The following is a 17,239-nucleotide window of genomic DNA, read 5'->3' as shown; positions in this document are numbered from 1 at the left end:
ACCAACTTCACACGGGCACCGCACTCCCTCTGGTTTTCAGCGATATGCATGCCGGGTTTGAGGACGATCGGTTGGATGGTTCTCGAGATCCGCAAATGACAGACTCACGCACACTCACACAGAGATTTGCGTGATTTATAGAAGGATAGATGTACGATTAAGTTGCAGAAGAGTGAGGCACACATTTTTGCAATGTACTTAATAGGACAGAGCATTGGAGCGTAGCAGCCCTCCCTATCCTCATCCCCTTACATCTAAGTAGGCGTTGGCCTTTTTTTCTTGATTGGGAAATGATGCACGCAATCTGAAATGAGAAACGCTTCTTGTAATTAATCAAAATGTCAGTATATTGGCTGTGGTTGATGACATATTCTCAAGGTCCTGTCCTGTGAAATATTAAATCTTACCGTGGCCGTAAAAATGCGCCCGTTGTAGGTTACAAAGTCAAGATTAAGCTGACCTGCACATGCGTATGGAAGTAGGGTTGTCCGATATTGGCTTTTTTACCGATAACCGATATACCGATATTGTCCAACTCTTAATTACCGATACCGATATCAACCGATACCGATATATGCGGGGATTATTGTGTGGGTAAGCTCAAATTTCATATCACACACACCATATACAGTAAGAACTCCTGTAACTTATTTATAAAGCAAAAAAAAAAAAATCTTTTTTTTTTTCAAAAACCGATACCGATATTTTCCCGATATCAATTTTTATGCTAATATCGGCCGATAATATCGGGAGGCCGATAATATCGGACATCCCTATATGGAAGCACAATAATTAATTTCAAAGGTTTTCTCATTCAATTTATTTTGGACATTCAGTCCATACCAGATATTAAAAGGGTCTTCATTTGAAGAGCATACAGTAGATATGGTACTGATGAGAAGTACAATTCTAATAACAAAATGATATGCTTATAATACGCTTATAGGTTAGTTGGAGACTCTTGTAAACACCACAAAAGATGTCCTTCATTTGAAACTTAAAGTATTTAAGCAGACTATTGCAGTGGTCCTTGCCTATACTATAGCATGCATGTGTGAATGTGTAACTATGGAGTACATTTTTGTAATTGTATTGATCATGTCTGCCTTCAGGGCACCATGTAAAAGGTCAGTCTTTGGTTTTGAAAGAAGGGAATCTATATGGAGCCTGATTTTATCCAGCCTCTGACCAAATTAAATGTACTTCTATTTTCTCATACAAAAATAATAATGTTGCTGTATCTATATGAATTGCTAAATGAATTAAGTTGTGTTCTCCTTTGTCTGGTAAACTTGTTGATCATGTTGCATACAAATGTCACTTGATGTTTAGCCTACAGTTATCATGCAGACCAAATCCATGGTCAATTGTATCAGCTCCGCTACTGTACATCAGTGGCGTTCCCAGAAATTACATTTAGGGCAGGCGAGATTTTTTTCTCTACCTAACCCCCCCCCCCCCCCCCCCCACTCGTGGAAAAATGTTGGGGGGAAATCTTGGGGGAAACAGGTTAACAACAACACTACACTGACTACAAAACTGAAAAAACATTAATAAAAGCAATATGCAAGTATAATCAATCAATCAATTATTCAGCGGTGGTCTCTTCATGTTGTAGTTTAATGGCTCAAGCTGCTCTCGACTCAGACTCAGAGCCCCTTTTATGCCAGGTGAGTACAGGTGATGGCCCAGACCCCCACACCTGGCACTCCTGGCACCCCATGAAGATAAAGGCAGACATTTGCATCACTATAGTCGACGTCGCTCTGCTGAATGGATACGGTAGTGATTGGCTGCCTGCCCGCGTGTATGGACGAGGAGGTCCGACGGCCACTATTCTCTTTGGATTCTTTTCACTGCCTGTTTTTCAGTCTTTTACTTTATTTTCTAGGGGAGGCTAGATTTTAGTTGGGCAGGCGGCCGCCTGCCCTGCCTCTATGGTGGGTACGCCACTGCTGTACATTCAAGTTAATACAGCATTAATCACTTGTCAGCTGTCTACAAAGCAATGACAAGCAAAGGTCCCCGTATTACCATTCTATGGCCACGTTTAGACGACAACAGTCTCTAGAGAAAACGACAAAGTGCCGTTGCGTTCTCACTTTTTATTCTGCATTTAGACGGAGGCGCAACAGTGATTGAGAACACTGTAGTTCGCATACTAGGTGGCTAGGTGGTGTTTGTTTACATACCAATGCAGCGTGGTTCTACGGCTCTGCACCAATGTAATGGCATACTACGTAGCATGCGCGACGTGGTCCATGACATCACACATTTTGCGGATTCCCCCGTGTTGCCCGTTTACATGGAGACGCGAGGCAGAGCTTTTTCAAAGATTTCCAATCTGGAAGGGGTTTTCACTTTGTTATGTTTTCAACCCCCGATAACGCCATCTAAACGGAAGGCACATCTGATATTTTATTTTGCCGTTTCTCTAGAGACTGTTGTCGTCTAAACAGGGCCTATATCTTCTCTCAGGCGATTGGCTTATGATTTATCAACTGAAATTGTGGATTGAAATGCTTCAGGGGCTGTATTTATGTGCTAATAGGGCTGCAAGATATTTGCATGGCTCTTCATGAACATACAATTTCCAGTGTAAGGTTTGATGATTGGATTGACCCTCCATAAACTTGTCAGTGAAATGTAGCGAAATGCAGTGAAATGGTGATGCTCACCACAAGTAAAAGAAACATACATAAGATGGCGATGCTCACCATTGTGGTGTAGGTATATTTCTCTGGACCAGATAGCCTGGAGTCCCTCGTGATGCCCTCAGTTGTACAGATGGATAGTCCGTTCTACCCATTGAGCCAGAAAAACAAGCAATGAGTCCACTTGGGGATTTTGATGCACACAGATCCCTATGGGATGGCGCAGTTGGGTAGATTTTCTCTTTCACTCATTCTCTCTGGCTCTTTTCTCTTGTGTGTGCACTGCACGCACATTTATTATGGTGGTATGTATAGATATAAAAATTGTTGTTTCCCCATCATGCAAGTTTGATTGAACTATTATTAAGAAATAACAATATATGATAATTAGCCTACGCCTTTGTTTTGCTGACTTGCCTTGAATATTTTTGCCAATACATTTCTAAAGAAGAAGGTTTTACATGATAATAAAATTGTGTGTGTGTTATATACATATTTCAGAAGATAATAGATTAATGATCGAGTGGAAGATAAGATATCCTGACCAGGATGGCTGGAGCTTGTCGTCACATAACTAGAATGGTACCTAGCAAGCAACAGCTATAGAACTAAAGTGTGGTTAAAGTCCACATTCTTTTTCAGATCACAACGGATTAACTGCAGTCATGCATATCGACTTAAATCTGTCCAGTAACCTCATGAACCTCCTTAAGCACAGACTGCATAAAGGAATTGGGTTTATTTTGTATACATGTAGACTATTTTCTCAATTTATCTGTCTATAGTGCACAAGGCACAAACTACTCTGCTTGCTGCTGTTGGGGTGACACAGTGCTGGGTAGTTCCAAGGTAGATAAAAAGCACGCCTCCCTATTATTTACACTACAGTGTAAGCCAGAGTATACAGTACCATAGAAATGCTTTGAGAAGTGACACGTCTCCAAGCACCGATTTCCTCCAAGCACCGATTTACAGTGTTACGGTCGTTTCAGACGGGCAGCGGTTGACGCCGGCGTTCTCGCTCGGATCAGCAGGGATCACGGCGCGATCATTATTGTTTTGTCCTCCTGAGCGTAGCGGGGGAAAAAAAGCTACAATCCAGCTCTTGCCGTGTGTGCACGAAACAAGCACGAGAATTTCACGGGGCCGCGCCCACTTGCCTCACCGCCCTTCAACTTCTCCGTCACAAATAATCTTCTATTTTTGAATAGCCAAAGTATAAAATAGTGGTTTAAGTGGTTACACAGATGCGTTCCCGGTTTTAATGGTTGAGATTATGTCTGTGTCTGTCATTTTGTAGTTAATTTCAAGGAATTTTACAGGTAAATTATCCTGTTATATTACTACATTAGTAGTAGTTGTAAAATAAGAGTTAGCTGTTTAACCTATTGCTTACACAGACTAGTCAAAGCTTGGCAGATCAGTCTGTTGGAAGTGGCTCAGGAGGTAGAGCGACCGCTTGGGAATCGGGAATGTTACCGGTTAGATCCCCGGCTCCCCCCTCGGTTGGTGTCGGAAGTGATCTTGAGCAAGACACCGAACCCCTACCTGCTCCCAATGAGTAGATTGGTGCCTTGCATGGTTTCCACCTCTGCTCTCGGTGTGTGAATGGGTGAATGCAAAGTGCTTTGGATAAATAGATGGATAGATATCTTTATTGATCTTGCGAGGGAAATTCAGGTGCCAGAACCAGCACAGCAGTACAAGTTACAGATAAGGACAAGATGTACAATGGGTACAGAAGAATAACATCACAACATCACAATAAATACACCTTCGACAAATATAAAGTATACAGATGTATTCGCCTTGTACAATAATCCTGCCTGGTGCAGAACAAGAGACACTTGTCAATAAATGTGAAAGTATGCAGACATATTACGTGCCGTGTTATACGTTCTCATGGCAAGCGGCACAAAGGACTGACGAAGCCCCTCCAGCCTTATTTTGGGGTAGAGGAATAAGTCCTTCCTATCGCTAACTCGCTCTTCAATCGATTTATTATTAAGGTCTGCTCTGCTCAAACGGCTCCCATTTAAAAGTATGTCATGTTCTGTTTAAAATGTTCTCATCTTTACTATCATTACATAATCATATTCATATCCATAACATGAACAACTCTGGACGCAGAGGAAGGTTTTGGTGAACAGGGATGCAAGGTGTCGATCCATGGAAAGGAGACTGCAAGGTTTTTAATTAATCTCTGCCAGGGCTTGTTGTAGAGCAGCTATTTTCGGCTAAGGTTGGATACCATTCCCAGTTTGACAGTATGTCTGTTCTCCATCTGTTTCTGCTGTGTTTATCCTCTTCATGGCACAGCATGTTTGCAACAAAGTTCTACCTGAGGAGGATGATCAAACTTTTCTTACGCATTCTGTAAGAACGTGATTTTATTTTCTCTGGTCTCATGCATTGTATTGGTCTGAAAGTTTGTGCACCGACTGCTCAATACCTTTTATATTCCACACATTTTGAAATATTTGTTCTTATTCCATGATTTAAAAAAATCACACCCAGTGTGAAGTGGGCGGTGTGTGGTCATCACAACATGACTCACTTTAAAAAAAGGATAAGTTACTTTTTTTAAAGTCCATACTGCTATTCATAGGGCTGCACATGTGTCATGTGTTTCGCTAGCCAATCACAGTCCTGAATTTGCAAAGTCAGCCAATCACATTACAGTTAGTGGTGATGACACTAGCTGTAATGTGATTGGCTGACTTTGCAAAAGTATCGATTTGCATTAACAATGGAAGGGTTAGGGGGTATACAAATCTTTTGGTCGGTGTCCAAAACTCACTTATAGGGGGCGGCTACACCGCCCCAAAAATATATATCTATATACAGTTTAACACCAGCCAACCCAATAGCTGATGATGCATGGTAATTAAATGTTCTCCGGAAATACAGAGGGGGGACCAGGAAGGACAAAAGGTATTAATATTTCAGCCCAGGCAGCCCCATTGTTCTATGTTATATGGGATGTTATTCTGTTCTGCATGTACAATATAATTTAGATTTAATTGTAACCTTTTATATTGATGACTTGTAAGGTTGTATATTTGATTCCCATGTCTTTATTCAAAGCATCTTACACTGAACACACTAGGTTGAATAGGCTACACAGTTCTAAACAGTGTAAGAAAAAACTGGTAGACTAGGCCACAAATATCCAAGGTTTTGAGAGGACCTCCTGATGTTTTAAAACCGCATGTAAAATCTGAATAAAGTGATATGTATACTGTACATACACAGGCCAGCCTGTGACGTCAGACGTCTATAGCCACCTTCACATATGAACACTGGAAAATGTCCGGGGAATCAGGTCAGGACATTGTCCGGTGTTGGTCGTTCACACATGTAGCATACAACAGGAGAATCAGATGCGTTCACACATTAAGGAAAATCCGCTTGATAAGGTGAGGGGTGAGGTCTGGGTAGCACGCATTAGTCACAGCCTGAGTGAGATGTGAGGATCAAATGCAATATTTTTCTTAGAAAAACTCACTAAAATTTCACGGTCTGATAAGTTTCGAAAACAATGCAGCCTTTAACACCACAATCCCAGACAATATCTAGTCTTATTATGATACACATGATACTGATATGAAGTCAATCTTTTGCTCAGATTTAGTAGGTTGGCTTGACTACAGAAGACCAACTGACAGCTCTCATATATATATATTATATATATTTTATACTGTAATTCATGGAATCTCTGTCTGTCACACAACATTTGTCACTGGCATAACTCAGACAGCGTCTGACTGTTCGGTCTCAAACCTGGCGTGTGTGTCACATATAACCCTGAGGTATGCAGAGCCGAATGGAATAACGAATATCTGTAACTCGGCATGCAGGTCTGAGAAAGGGGAATTTTCTGAGTGTTCGGGAGATTGTATGCATCGGCTTCTCTGATTGGCCAACCCGAACCGTCGGCTTAACTGATCGGCTGAACTGATTGGACCATTTGTGCCGCAAGCCAGTATAAATGTAACGACTTGCGTCGTTCTCGACATGCGTGTCCTCAAATAGGCCGGCGCCCGAAGGTCGCTGTCCTAGTATGATTAACTCGGAGTATAAGTGTGAAAAACAACAAACACCAGTGTGACAGAAAGCATCTTGGCATAAGTGGGTGATGATGTGAGAGCTGGGAACTGGAGGATCCAAGCTGCTCATCCTCCATATTCGTAACTCATGCATTGGATGATTCTATTTAACAAGATGGTATTTTCGCTGGTTCATGCTTCTCCAGAATCAAGAGTTTTGCACTTCAATTAAGTTGCCTAATTATGTTTCTAATTGAGCTCTTTTCAGTTAAATGGTCCTTTCTCTTGGGCTCAGAGAGGTTAGGATTAAAAGGAGACTGTGTCTCCAGACACCAGAAAACACCCTTAACAGAAGGACAGAGAGTGAATCAGCAAGCAGCCAGCCTGGTGGTTTTTATGCCCACAGTAATATTTAGTACCTTTGCCAAGAAGACATGAAAGCAGATGGGCCTATTTCTTGAAGCAGTCGTCCATATCTATGCCTTTTTGTAGTGTGCTGTGAATCGATCCCCTCTTATTGTCTCCGCCAGGCCGAAGGCATGGCCGAGACTATGTTTTGCACTGTGTGTGTGTGTGTGTGTGTGTGAGTGTGATATCAGCTAATCTCCAGCACTGTTGGCTTGATCGCAGCGAAACTCTGCACACACACTCCCTGGATGCCAGAGCAGAACCTCTGCCCCAATATTTCACACCAGGATGCCGACTTGTATAAAACAAATTGTTTTATATCACTCCTTCCGATTTTATCCAAATTTCACACAATTCGGTACACATGATCTCTGTAGTCATGTGATCAAGACAGATCTGGTAGATCTTTCATATTCCATCCTGATTGGCTAAGATTGACGTCTAAAGCTTGCAAAGTGGCCCGTTTTGAACAAAATGCCTCAAATGAATGCAGCCTCAAATTGGGGTGAAACTTTGCACGCATATCCGCATGTTGAGGAACAAACGCCACCCTTTTAACATTGTACTATTATAGCGCCACCAGGAGGCTGATTGTAATTTTTTTGCGAAACATTTTTTTTTATATTACTACTACAAGTTTTGTCCAAACATCACGCAAATCTGTACACATTATCTCAATAGTCAAGTGATAAAGACAGATCAATTTTTCATATTTCATCCTGCTTGGTGAATTCCGAACATTGCTGTCCCACAATAACCTACCTGACCTGACGGAGACCTGTGCTCTAAGGAGCACTTTTTCTAGTTCTAGAAAAAGCGAGCCTTGTAGGTAAAATAAAATCCTTTCACACAAAGCTCAAGGACCTAAATTTCTGTAAAATGAAGTCACTCCAAACACAATCGCATTGTACCACACTGAATGATCAACAGCCTTTCTTTCAGGTGCTGTTTTTTTGCTTAGCGATGAGATTGAAGCCTTTTAAATCTCATTTAGATTTCTTTTTTTTCTCGGCTGCTATATCTGCTGATATATTATCTGTGGTAGGCCAATATCGGCCGTAATGTTTTGTATTCATTTTATTTAGTATTCATACTCCTTTGCCTTCTCTCCTCCTCTACAGGATGGCTCCAGGCAACGTAGGGAGAGGAAGAAGACTGTGTCATTCAGCAGCATGCCTACGGAGAAGAAAATCAGCAGCGCGAGTGACTGCATTAATGCAATGGTGGATGGTTCAGAGCTGAAGAAAGTGCGTTCCAACTCTCGCATTTACCACCGATACTTTCTGCTAGATGCGGACATGCAGTCTCTGAGGTGGGAGCCCTCGAAGAAGGAGTCAGAAAAAGCCAAAATCGACATCAAGTCAATCAAGGAAGTTCGGACAGGGAAGAACACGGACACTTTTAGAACCAATGGAACCTATGACCAGATATCAGAAGACTGTGCTTTTTCTATCATATACAGTGAGAACTATGAGTCATTGGACCTTGTGGCAAACTCTGCAGACGTGGCCAACATATGGGTTACAGGGTTGAGGTACCTGATATCCTATGGAAAACACACATTGAATATGATAGAGAGCAGTCAGAACAACATGCGTTCCTCTTGGCTTGGTGAACTGTTTGATGAAGCAGATGTTAAGGACAGCAAACAAATAAGCATATGTGCTGCTGTGCAGCTGGTCAAAAATCTAAACCCGGGACTTAAAAATGTTAAAATAGAGCTCAAATTCAAGGAGTTTCACAAAGCTAAAGACAAAGTAGGTTCTGACGTGACCAAGGAGGAATTCATTGAAGTCTTTCATGACCTCTGCACCAGACCAGAAATCTACTTCCTTCTAGTTCAATTTTCCAGCAATAAAGAATTTCTTGATACTAAGGACTTGATGATATTTCTGGAGGCAGAGCAGGGTATGGCCCAAGTTAGCGAAGACACTAGCTTAGAGGTCATTCAGAATTACGAGCCCTCAAAAGAGGGACAGCTTAAAGGCTGGCTTTCCCTCGATGGGTTTACAAATTACCTTATGTCGCCAGAGTGCCATATATTTGACCCTGAACATAAAACGGTGTGCCAGGACATGAACCAGCCTTTGACCCACTATTACATCAATGCTTCACATAACACATACCTGATTGAGGACCAGTTTAGAGGGCCATCTGATATAACAGGCTATATCCGTGCTCTGAAAATGGGCTGCCGCAGTGTAGAGCTAGATGTTTGGGATGGACCTGACAATGAACCCGTCATTTACACTGGCCACACAATGACCTCGCAGATAGTCTTTCGCAGTGTCATTGACATCATCAACAAATATGCCTTTGTTGCGTCTGAGTTCCCACTCATACTGTGTCTGGAAAACCACTGTTCCTTAAATCAGCAGCAAGTCATGTTTCAGCATTTGAAAAAGATCCTTGGGGACAAGATCCATCTAGATGCTCCCAAACCTGAGGACTGCTACCTGCCGTCTCCCTCTGTGCTGAAGGGGAAGATCCTGCTGAAGGGCAAGAAACTGGGCACCAGCTGCACTGGTTCAGAAGGAGAGGTGACGGATGAAGATGAGGGGGCTGAGATGTCCCAAAGGACGAGCATCGAGTCTGTGGAGCAGCAGACCATTGCACCCAAGAAGTTCCAGCTGTCTAAAGACCTCTCTGAACTTGTGACCTTGTGCAAGTCAGTAGAGTTCAAAGACTTTTCAACGTCTTTTCAGTGTCAGAAGCCCTGGGAACTTTGCTCTTTCAATGAAGTCTTTGCCAGTCGTTGCGCCAGTGATTTCCCAGGTGACTTTGTCAACTACAACAAGAAATTCCTGGCCAGAGTCTACCCCAGTCCGATGCGGATTGACTCTAGTAACATGAATCCTCAAGATTTTTGGAAGTGTGGTTGCCAGATAGTGGCAATGAACTACCAGACCCCTGGCCTGATGATGGATTTGAATATTGGCTGGTTCCGTCAAAATGGGAACTGTGGCTATGTGCTGCGTCCGGCAATCATGAGGGAGCAGGTATCATATTTCAGTGCCAATACTAAAGATTCAGTGCCAGGCGTGTCCCCACAGCTCTTACACATCAAGATCATCAGTGGACAAAACTTTCCCAAACCCAAAGGCTCAGGTGCCAAAGGTGACGTGGTAGACCCTTACGTCTACGTGGAGATTCATGGCATTCCCGCTGACTGTGCTGAGCAAAGGACTAAAACTGTCAACCAAAATGGAGACAACCCATTGTTTGATGAAAGTTTTGAGTTTCAGATCAACCTCCCTGAGCTGGCCGTGGTGCGCTTTGTGGTGCTAGACGATGACTACATTGGTGATGAGTTCATTGGCCAGTATACAATTCCGTTTGAGTGTCTCCAGCCGGGTTTCAGACACATACCCCTACAGTCACTGACAGGTGAGGTTCTGCCACATGCCTGGTTGTTTGTTCACGTGGCCATAACCAATCGAAGAGGAGGTGGAAAGCCCCATAAAAGAGGACTGTCAGTACGAAAGGGCAAGCGAAGTAGAGAATATGCCACCATGAGAGTGTTGTTGATAAAGGCCGTGGATGATGTCTTCAAGACTGCAATGCAGCCACTTAGGGAGGCGACAGACCTGAGAGAAAACATGCAGGTAAGAGCTCAAAATATAAATTTGCTCTCATATGCTTCTTGGCTAAACCAATTCACCCAGGAACAGGTCCAACATAAATATGAATGTGCTGTATGAACTGCTTGTTATTCTATCTCCAAGCATGGGAATGTTCTGCTCCCAAAAGAGAGATTATGAGAAAATTGAGCCCCACGTCCAGCATAGATCATAGCCAGATTTACTACAAAGGTTGTGGAGCATCAGAGAAAAGAAAGGGGGGAAAAGCTCCTTTTCGGTACGAGAAAAATGCAAAAGAAACACCCCAAAAAAAGTAACGGCACCAGGCTTGATTTAATCAGATTTGGTCTAATCCGTATGTGTTGCATAACAGTCGAGACAGATTCAGGGAGACTTAAAGCTCAGAGGTAGCCTGGTCAAATCCGTTTTTAGTAGCAAGCCGATGGGGTTGTATTTAGAGATCCAGGTAACAGGTTTTAATAATATTTAAATAGGACAAAGTGATGCTGCACTTAGAGCCTTATGCCCCTAATTGTTTGTAGTTCACAATATTTCATGCTGTGAATATCATGGAAAACGAACATGGAAATGAATGCTACCTTTTAGTTTGGACAACTAGATCTAGAAGATCACAAAGAATGCACATAGTATTTTACATCAAACTGTTGATTTCACTTGCATTACAAACCTGAACACAACATCTGATTTTTAGGGTTAGGTCCTACTCACTTCCATTTATTGAGTGTTTGACTGCAGTACTTACGAACACAATAATTACATCATGTGTGCCTTCCATTTTGGTCCTAAATATTTTTAGTCTCTGAACATCAAACAAAGAAATAATATTCAGAAGGAAATCCTGGCTATTAGTTACTGTCACAACACTCTGCGGTTGGTCTGTTGTGGTGGCTCATTTCATGCTGTCTATTAGGATTTATTTTACTTGCTCTGTTTGCATCACAGTCATTGTATGATAACAAAGCCACTGGCCTTGAGACTTCCACACATCCGGGGCGTCCTCCATCATTGTTTGTCCCACTGGTTGTTTATGTTGTATAGATTTGTGTTTTCACAGGAAGGTTATGTTGTGTGTGTCTTGGTAGGTCATTGCATGTCCATGCTTCAATCGTAGTGAGTAGAACAATATTGTTGAGCTGTTCAAAAATAGCACATATACAAGCTCATAGCGCGGCGCGAGTGCCGCTCTATGAGCTTGTAGATTTGCTATTTTTGAAAAATCGTGAAAATATATATATTTTTTTTAAGCGAACATTTGTAAAATATTTTGTTCTAGGGACCTCCAGAAGCAAAGATTACTTTTTTTTTTTTGCAGATCTACAAGCTCGTAGCGCTATTTTTGAATAGCCAAAGAAATCTAAAAATGTTCCTGGTCTTAATGGGTTAAAATGAAACTTCTCACAGACACACAAGTGTTCTCTCCACCACTTCCTGATAGCTTCTATGACTCACACCTCTAAACAGGATGAGCATGGTGTTGAAAGTTTGAAGAATTTAAGTTGAATCAAGATTTTTGTTTTAGCATTAGCACATACTATTAATAAAATAAGTTGAACGCAACGCACACATAATACACCTTGATTTGTTCCACCATTTACCATTCCCTCTTATCTTTTTAAAGGGCTGTATACTTTCAATATGATTTTGTTTTCCCTAAGCTTCGGGTTTGGGTGAGCTGCTACTATTGTTTCTAATAGGCCAACATCTTCTAACATAAACTCACAATATCATTGTATGGATGTTTCATAGTGTCTTTTAAGAGAGAGAGGTGAAAAAGCTATTAGGTATTTGCGTCTAATGTAAACAAAATAAAGCAAACTCTTTTATTATATTATATTACATTGTAATCAGGACAGTATGACAATATTGCCGGACAAATCATGAATTGCTTTAATCTAGTTCTACTTATTATATCACTATTCATTGATATTTTTTCCCATCACTTTTCAATATATTTGTCATTCTTTTTTTTTTGTTTTACATGCGCTAACCCATTACCAAATGTCCCCTTTCCTTCTTTGTCTGCAGAACGCCATAGTTCCGTTCAAAGAGCTCTGTGGCCTGTCTGCTGTGGCTAACCTGAAACAGTGCATTCTGGCCCTTTCCCCTCGGCTGATTGGAACCGACAACAACCCCCTTCTGTTATTCAACCTCAAAGACCAGTACCCTACCTTAGAACCCCAGGCGCCACCGACGGAGGTCCTCAAGAAGGTCATCACCACCTATGACATGGTGAGTAGATGTCAGTATACGGATACTGCATCTGCTGAAAGCATTGTTCTTTGAGAGACTCACTCACCACTGCTGAAAGAATAGTGGGACATTATACGTCTTAGATAAATTGTACTGTCAACTTCTCTATATTCTATCATATTTGCTTAACATTATTCAGTCAATGCTAATTCTAATCCCTATTAAATTAAATTACTGCACACTTCTCATCATACAAAAACATAATGTATAAATACAACAACATGTTTGGGGTGTGTATCAATCAATAATTGGGTTTTTGGGTGTACTGAAATGTGTGGAGGGAGGGTTATATAACCGCTGTGTTAAGTAGTACAATCAATGTTGTTGACAATGGATTGAAGTTATGCAACATGCCACTGACGAAGCCATTACTGTCAGCACATCCTGTGCACTTGTACGGATTCTCAGCATGTTGTTGTAAACGCATTATACTTTGTTTCAGTAGACTAAAACCCCTGCATAATCCTGTGACAATTTGGAGCAAGCACAGAGCCACTTTGATTGTGTGATTATGGATTAGAGTTCATGTCATTTGATCTAATTTCAACCATTAATTGTTTCAACTTTAGGCTAATCAATGATTGCAGAATATTTATTACATTTTCATTGAAGACATTCAAACTTTGGCATTTGTGTTTGTTTTTGCATCATGCACAAAATACAACGAAAGCAGAACACCTTTCTTTGGCATGCACCCTCAAAGCCCTACGACTGATCCCGTCATGCTCTCTCAAACCCCTACAACTGATCCAGAACGCAGTGGCACGACTGGTCTTAAATCCTCCTAAATTTCCACATCCCCCTTCTGTGTTCACTTAAGTGACTTCCAGTTGCTGCCTAATTCAAGGCACTGTGATGACCTACAATGCAATCAAGTCCATGGTACCCCCTTACCTTCAGGATGATGATCCACCCCTTCCCACACTGCACACTCAATTCAGCTAATACAAGAAGTCTGTCCCTCCCTTCACTATGACACCCTGGCCAACAATCCTAGACTCTTCCCCCTCCTGGCTCACAAACTGTGGAATTAACTCCCCTCTCTTGTCAGGACTGTAGACGCACTCCCCATTTCTGCCTGAAAACTCACCCTTTCAGACTCTCACCCCTGTCATTCCTCATTCCTTGTATCACTCTTTGTTGCCTATTATTGATTGATGTTGGTTATAATATGCAGATGTATGTTGGTTAATTGTTCACATATACTATTAGAGATGCACTGAGCAATTGACCTGCGATCGGTATTGGCTGATTTCCAGCTGTTCAGCCATGATTAGTGACCGTCCGGTCAATCTGTTAAAATTTGATATTGTTCCAGAAAAGAATTCAAGCGCGCACAGCGGCACAGTCAGTAACACAACAACAAAATTGTTGTTTGTGTGGACGTTTTTCAGCATGAGTAGAAAATCTGAGCAGTTGAATTGCCTGGCAACCACGGTTGAAATAATTTAGAGGAATTGGATTACCTCACGCGTGCATTCACTGTATTCGCTGTTAGGATTTAGTCTCTTGGCTCTTTACACTAGGTAGGGTTTTGCGTGTCAAAAAGAACAGATCAACAAGTTAGACGTCACTGCGTAACCTGTTGCTACCTACTCGGCATCGCCCTCCAATTGATTGATTGAATTGATTGATCATCAAATCCAAGCAAAGACCCCGGCCGGGTCATACCAAAGACTGGGACCCAATGCCTCCCTGCATGGCACTCAGCATCAAGGGTTGGATATGGGGGTAAATCCCTGCCACATACTAGCGTCATGTCCAGGGGGTGTACTTGCACATCAAGCTGACTCACGCTACAGAAACGGGAGACACATGGCTGGGCAAGGCTTACTTGATGAGTCTTAAAGCAACAGTACTGACGGTAACCACATGAACTTTAGCGTCCCTATTCTTGGTTAAAATAGGCAAACATTCGGCAAAAATAGCCGACAAGCTTGCAATTGCGTCTCCATTTTCTTTTTCGGAACGAACCATGTATAGAACCCTGGGAGACCACATGCACAGCTTCAATTTTATAATTATATAGTGTTATATATATATATAATATTTTGTTTGCTCACTTCTTTGTGTCACCACTTCCAATTTCACTTGTTTATCCTGTCTCATGTATGGGTTCTCTCTCCTGATTGGATACAATTTGTATCCTGACCTGAAAACAGATTTTCTGTTTTACTTAAAAGCTGGAGAGGCAGAGAGAGACCCCTTACTGAACAAACACTATGGTAATGATTACTATATATGACATACTATACTACTATATTCAGAATATCTGCTATTTAACACTTATTTTCACAAAAAATATAACCATTTACCTCGTGCACCATTTTACTGCATCATTTGTTGATTAGGCATCATGCCAGTAACTCTGATCTTGCACTTTAATAGTCACTCTGGATAAGAGCATCTGCTAAATGCCTAAGTTGTAAAGTGTGAGGCTGATATGGTAAAATATTAAAAGGGCGAAGACAGCATCCTAGACCATTAGTGTCACATTAAAAGTAATTTATTTGAAGCACTTTTAATTTCTGAATATCATTTATTTTGAAGTGGTCTTACAAAAGGACCACAGATAGTAGGCAACACACTTTGTTCCATGTTACAAATGTTATGTTGGTCTACTCCAATTTCCAGTGAACTTCCCAGAGGGAAAGGGATGAGTTAAAGAAGTAGTCTGCGATTTGTAGCTGGGATTAACATTCTAGCCAGACTACAATGCTTTGGAGTTGTTGTAATGGGTACACTTTATCTGAAAGGACTCGGTTATTAAAGGTTGAAAATGGAATGAGCCTTGAAAGATGTGGACATATTTTAAGGTGAAACTTCCTCTGCTCAATGCATCATTTCAAATGGAAGTTTATGTAATTGTCCCTAGTAAAAGGTTTGTCTGGAAAATTGAGTCAGAGCAAAGAATGGGGGAAATGATGGGTGTTTGGGCAGCAAAATCTAATCTAACCTAAATTAAGAGTGTGGGCTTAAGTGTTTTGTAACAAGGGAACTATAAATCAAGAGGCGCCTTGAAGGACAGGAGGGAGGAAGACTGAAGCATTGTGTTGGAATACACCCTTTGGGAGTAACCAGCCTTTGTCATCCTAATTGGCAAGAATGGACTCAGTGCCTTAACCATTTACCCACAGAAAAACAAACAAACAAAAAATACTGAAAAGAGCCAACAATGCGCTCTTATAGAATAATGTCCAATGTCTGCATAATTCATATAAAATGGCATTGTCTATAGAGAAGAATTAAGAATGGACAGACTGGACAGACAGATTATTGGCCTTTGCTTTTCCAACCAAATTGACAAAAAGGACAGGGTTTGCATTTTGTTGCGAAGTTATTTTTTGGTTTGATATTGAATTGCAGCACTTTCTTAATACAATTCCAGTAACCTGAGCATCAGCCTGCCTGAAGCATAATCGTATTGTTTAATTTAATGCTCAATTGTATTGGCAAGATAAATTCATTTGTGAAATAAACATTTCATTTGTAACCTATTTAGATGTCAGTAATACGTGTAGTACCACTAAATACATCAATTACGTTAGCTAGTATTTAGTGTACGAAGGCAGCACAGCACCACCCCTTTTACCTCAGTATGTGCCTTTAAATACCTCCCTGAGATGCTGAGTCTGCCACAAAGACAGTAATTTCTTCACCCATTAGGGAAGTAATCACAGTGTGCGTGGCAGCTCTGAGCCCTGCTACTGCAGCTGTGGACTGCCACAAACAACCACACACACTTAGTCATGACTGCTGCTTAGCATAACATGCAGTGTCGGCTCACTTGTGAAACTACATTCATGCTCCCTATCAAATCATAAAGGTGTTTTGAAAGGCATTTAGAAATTAACTGTATACAGAGTATACAATGAATATCCTGTGCTATTCCTAATCCCATCCTTAACTAACAACTTCACATCTAAGGTGATCTTCTTTTCTTCTTCACTCCTCTTGATTTCAACACATACTGAACCCCCTATTCATTTCTAAATAGGACTTAGAAAACGATTATGGGTTTCCCTGTTACCTCTGCTTGTCCCTCTGCATGTCCCTGATCACATCCCTGACCCCTTATTAGTGGCAGTTCTAGGCAACATTCAGCACCAACTGTCAACCAAATCAATAATGTGTTGGGTAGTTAGATAACATTATACTCATAAATTCAATATATGACATAGCTTCAATGCTGCATACCTTTATCTTTTGTGTATTTCTCTTTTTTCCTATTTTTCTTAAACTGGGCACCTAATGACTTTTTTCATATATTGTGTGT

At 41.3% G+C, this 17,239-nt stretch overlaps 1 protein-coding gene across 3 annotated transcripts in view; it reads left to right on the top strand.

Annotated features, from left to right (window-relative positions):
• The window catches only part of plcl2 (phospholipase C like 2), a 40,989-nt gene that overhangs the window by 7,863 nt on the left and 15,887 nt on the right, over positions 1-17,239 (top strand). For all 3 annotated transcript variants that reach the window (XR_014600503.1, XM_084053091.1, XM_084053090.1), the window contains exons 3-4: positions 8,233-10,716; positions 12,739-12,942. Coding sequence is in view for 2 of the 3 variants with exons in the window: in XM_084053091.1 (XP_083909217.1) it covers positions 8,233-10,716; positions 12,739-12,942 (2,688 nt within the window). In the remaining variant the exon portion in view is untranslated. The remainder of the gene's footprint in view (positions 1-8,232; positions 10,717-12,738; positions 12,943-17,239) is intronic.

The sequence above is a fragment of the Gymnoscopelus microlampas genome (genome assembly GCF_963454915.1).
Source record: "Gymnoscopelus microlampas genome assembly, chromosome: 3".
NCBI lineage: Eukaryota > Metazoa > Chordata > Actinopteri > Myctophiformes > Myctophidae > Gymnoscopelus > Gymnoscopelus microlampas.
Note: the sequence above shows the minus strand (reverse complement) of the source record. Positions and strands in the feature narration are given on the sequence as shown.